General features: G+C 42.6%; 1 protein-coding gene across 2 annotated transcripts; it reads right to left on the bottom strand.

The window, feature by feature from the left end:
* Nucleotides 1-228: 228 nt before the first annotated feature.
* Nucleotides 229-3,358, bottom strand: LOC123058978 (TBC1 domain family member 13). Of its 2 annotated transcripts, XM_044481643.1 has the most exons (9): nt 3,214-3,358; nt 3,015-3,107; nt 2,554-2,658; nt 2,243-2,395; nt 1,607-1,705; nt 1,405-1,533; nt 1,073-1,252; nt 695-811; nt 229-627 (listed from the first exon to the last, which is right to left on the bottom strand). In XM_044481643.1, the coding sequence occupies exons 1-9, from the start codon at nt 3,283-3,285 to the stop codon at nt 478-480; spliced, it is 1,098 nt and encodes a 365-aa protein (XP_044337578.1). In that variant the 5' UTR covers nt 3,286-3,358; the 3' UTR covers nt 229-477. The 2 variants fall into 2 exon arrangements, with proteins under 2 accessions (XP_044337578.1, XP_044337579.1); XM_044481644.1 differs by lacking the exon at nt 3,015-3,107 and having other exon boundaries at nt 3,214-3,300.
* Nucleotides 3,359-3,755: the final 397 nt, after the last annotated feature.

The raw sequence follows: 3,755 nt of genomic DNA, 5'->3' as shown, positions 1-3,755 counted from the left end.
CTGTACAGCCGAGCTGTTTGTTAGTGTGTCCAATGACATGAGCAGATGATCACTGTGCGGCGAGTCCATGCTTGGCATGCTGCATGCCAACCTTGTCAACGCATCGGTACCAGAGATAGAGCCGGGAAGTCATGGTCAAACCCACTTGTATTGGAAATAATATGGGAAACCTGGGCAAGTAGTGAACTGGCAATTCATATATAGGGCTAGATCTCAGTCGACTCGGATTTAACCAGGTCTCAATCAAGTGACATGACATATATAAAAAGAATAAATTCAAAAGAAAATTTTGCACAGATCTCCACAGAAGATATCAGACTTTTAGCAATCCCGGTTCATACAATATTAATGAACTTGGATAAATATGATAAAAAGCAATAACAGAAGTTCAGTTTTGCGGCGCCGAGTACTGTTACTGATTTCACTGAAGAAATACGTTGGTACTCCAGTTACAGTATTAAGTGAACAGATACATGTTCACTGCAACTTGTTCGCAACATAGAGGAGGTGGCCGATGTTCGTCGGAGGGTAGCTCTGCAGAAGCTTGAGGTTGGAGCTGAAATCGCCGGCAATGAGCCGTTTCCGGACCAGGATCAGCATTGCGCAGCATATTCTCAGCAAGGTTTCCTGCAGCCAAATTTTCAGGCATCTGCCGAAATGCAGAACAAACCAGAGCATGTTGCTTGTTTGTTACCTGAGGACCATCTGGGTCACTTAACAGAGTGTCCCATATATGAATAATATCGGCAAAGTTGAATTCCTGGGTTAACAGCAGCGTTATCCACCTGAACGCGTAGAATTGGGGATTAACCTGCAGAAACCATGCTTCTGTTAGAAATACTGCAGGCACTTTCTTCACTACTATAACCATGGCATATCAGTAGTGTGCTACTGTCATAATGTTCCACACATCCAAACATTATAAAAGAGCTACCGTAAAAATATAGAACAGTGGAAGGCTCAGCTCAGATGAAGCATACATAATGTCACCGATAGCAATTGGTGTGGCAAGTGAAAGGACAACCCTACACACAGCAATAAAGATCATGTTGTTTATTATGTCAAGACTTACTTCCGTAGTTATTTCCAAGTGGTGCTGAAGTTCTCCATCATACTTCTTTAGAAGTTGCGATAATTTGGAGAGCGTCCCTCGAATGCCGACAACACTGTTGTCTAGCTTCTGGCAGAAGTTGTCTCTAAGCCCACTAAGTAACTCCACGAAGCAAAAGAAAGAATCGGCTTCGGCGAAGTTCTGCAAAGGATTCCAGGTACCAACATCACGATATAGATAGTCTCAAAGTCATGACTCATGAGTATACAAAATAAGAACTGTCTCAGCAGTCAACAGTCTGCTCTACAACAAATGGTATGACGCATATGTCAAAATAATCGCTTACTCCATACAGCATTTTTATAATCTGGATCATTCCGAAATACAAAGAAGAGCGGCGCCAAAATTTCATTCATTCCTTGCACATATCTTATCCCAGCATTCAGCTTGGCAAAGATAATTAATATATTTCTCAGAGAATCCTGGTCAGAATAACAAATGATCAGCCATGTATCCTAGCAGAAAACTGTTTACACTTAGATACTGGAGATTTACCTGATTGGACTTTGCAAAAGAAGAGTCTCCACAGAAGAAATGTATGTCAGGGTGAGTGCGTTTTACATCACGGTCAACCTGCTCGATCATCTCTGAATGCTATATGAAAGATATATTCAAAGAAAAAAGATACCAATGTTAGAGTCATGTGAAATGGTGAAATGACTCACCCATGCACTCGACACCATATGCATTCGCAAACATTGAGAGCACACATATATAAATACACTAGAAAAGGTTAATTCTTCCGAAACTAAAAGGTAAATCCACATGTTTTAATTTTGACAACAATTGCTTCAAACGGTTCACCAGATTTTTTGCAATTTAAATTCTCAAAACATGTCAATCGATGTCCTTCTTACGAAAATAAAACAAAAACGAGCATAAATACGATGCAGATATAATGATATAAGTGGTTTAAATTTCTTGCACTTGATCCTTATGTTTGTCAAAGCATAAATGCTCTAAATTGATGCTAATGGCTGTCTGACACAACCTCCAGTGTAAGCAGCACAGATTAGTACCAATATCCAAAAAATGAAACACTGCCTGCAATATGTCTCCAGAACTACGAAGTACACCAAAACAACGTGTGCAATTGGCCAGATCATAAAATCCAAATGCACTAGAGCATACCTCAGCGAACTGATTCCATTGGCTGGTCTTCCCAAGGCTCAAAGGATGATCATCTTGGGCTATCTCCGACCTGTCAAGAAACCCATGCTCAACATGCTCTGCATTTCCGTCACTGTGGCCTTCTGATCCCCCAGTCGTGCTACTTCCACCTACCTAGCAAAATTAGGATTCAGGATCTCTGTCTCCTGGTGAGGATCTAAACTAAGTACCAATGTGATGTGAATCTATTAATTCGTACATTTTTTTAGAAAAGGATTTATTCGTACAATTAAGGCAAAAAAACAGTCTAATCTGAGCGTGAAGTGACATACAGTGTTGGGAAGGAATTCGTCTTTGAAGGCTTCATATTGTGACCTCTTTTTTGCCAACTCCTGCTCCCACAGTGCACGATCCTTGGGCAGATAGCCCAGTAGCAGCTGCGCAACCAACACATGTACAGTGAGAGTGAGTCTGTGACCGAAGAGGGCAAAAAGCAACACTTTTGACTGCATCTTTCCCCTCAAACTGACCATATAAGGACAACTGATCAAAAAAAGGTTAACAGTAGCACGTGGATGAACACAAAGGGACAAAAAGGCAGACGATTTCTAATCTGACATTGGCATCAAAAGGCAAAAATAAACAACGCACATTGACCAGAAACATCAGCTGCACATACAGTAAATCAGTCGTCTGTCTGAAATTCTGAATTAAGGCAAAATACTAAATCTTCAGCTTGAGACTACAGAACAAATCTCGAAAGAACAGAAGGACGAGCCTGCCAATCGGGTACCTTCCACACAGTCGACCGGACGCCGGCGCCGTCGGGGACGCCCTGAGCCGCAAGCATCCGCAGCTCATCGAGATCTATCACCTTCTTCGACAGCTGCAGAGCTCACCGGTCGCCCCAAGAACGACGCATCAGGACGACCCGATGGGGCAGAAGCGAAGAAGCAAAAGCTAGGAACTGACACAGCGGAATTCGGACTCACCGCCGCGAGGATACGGGACTGGCGCGAGATCTCCAGCTCCGCCGACTGCGGGGATTGCGGCGAGCTCGCCATGGATTTGGGATATCACAAATTCACAAGACGGGTGCAGACTCTGACACTGGTCCGTGGGTTCGGAACTGTTTGGGTCGCGTTGGGACATTATGTGATCTGGCCGCAACCGTCGATTTGCTAGGACCATTGAAATGGACGGCCGAGATTATGCGACGACTTTCCTGGTCTATATAACTAGAACCGGCATGTCTTTCACTTAGCTTTCGATCAATGGTCAACATTAGGGCCTCTTTCATTTATGGATTTTTCATAATTTTCTTGAAGCTTTATGAATTTTATTCACATGTATCTCGTCGGTGAAAAATTGTTTGTTAGGTCATCACTCACTCACATCATGTGAAAGTTCTACGTACTTCCATTCAGTGGTGGAGGACGAATTTTTTTCATGGTGGGGTGAACTTTTAAGCAAAAAATTTTTTGGTGAGAAACTAACATAGATAATATACATCCAGTGATGCACACCGGTATTT

This window comes from Triticum aestivum, chromosome 3A (assembly GCF_018294505.1).
Source record: "Triticum aestivum cultivar Chinese Spring chromosome 3A, IWGSC CS RefSeq v2.1, whole genome shotgun sequence".
NCBI lineage: Eukaryota > Viridiplantae > Streptophyta > Magnoliopsida > Poales > Poaceae > Triticum > Triticum aestivum.
This window is presented reverse-complemented; position numbering and strand designations above follow the sequence as displayed.

What these genes read in the sequence shown, in the direction of transcription:
- LOC123058978 (XM_044481643.1), bottom strand. Translation starts at nt 3,285, where the DNA reads ATGGCGAGCTCGCCGCAATCCCCGCAGTCGGCGGAGCTGGAGATCTCG. An exon ending in AGTCCCGTATCCTCGCGGCG is followed by an intron (nt 3,108 to 3,213) that starts GTGAGTCCGAAT and finishes TGAGCTCTGCAG; the next exon opens with CTGTCGAAGAAGGTGATAGA. An exon ending in GTGACCCAGATGGTCCTCAG is followed by an intron (nt 628 to 694) that starts GTAACAAACAAG and finishes ATTTGGCTGCAG; the next exon opens with GAAACCTTGCTGAGAATATG.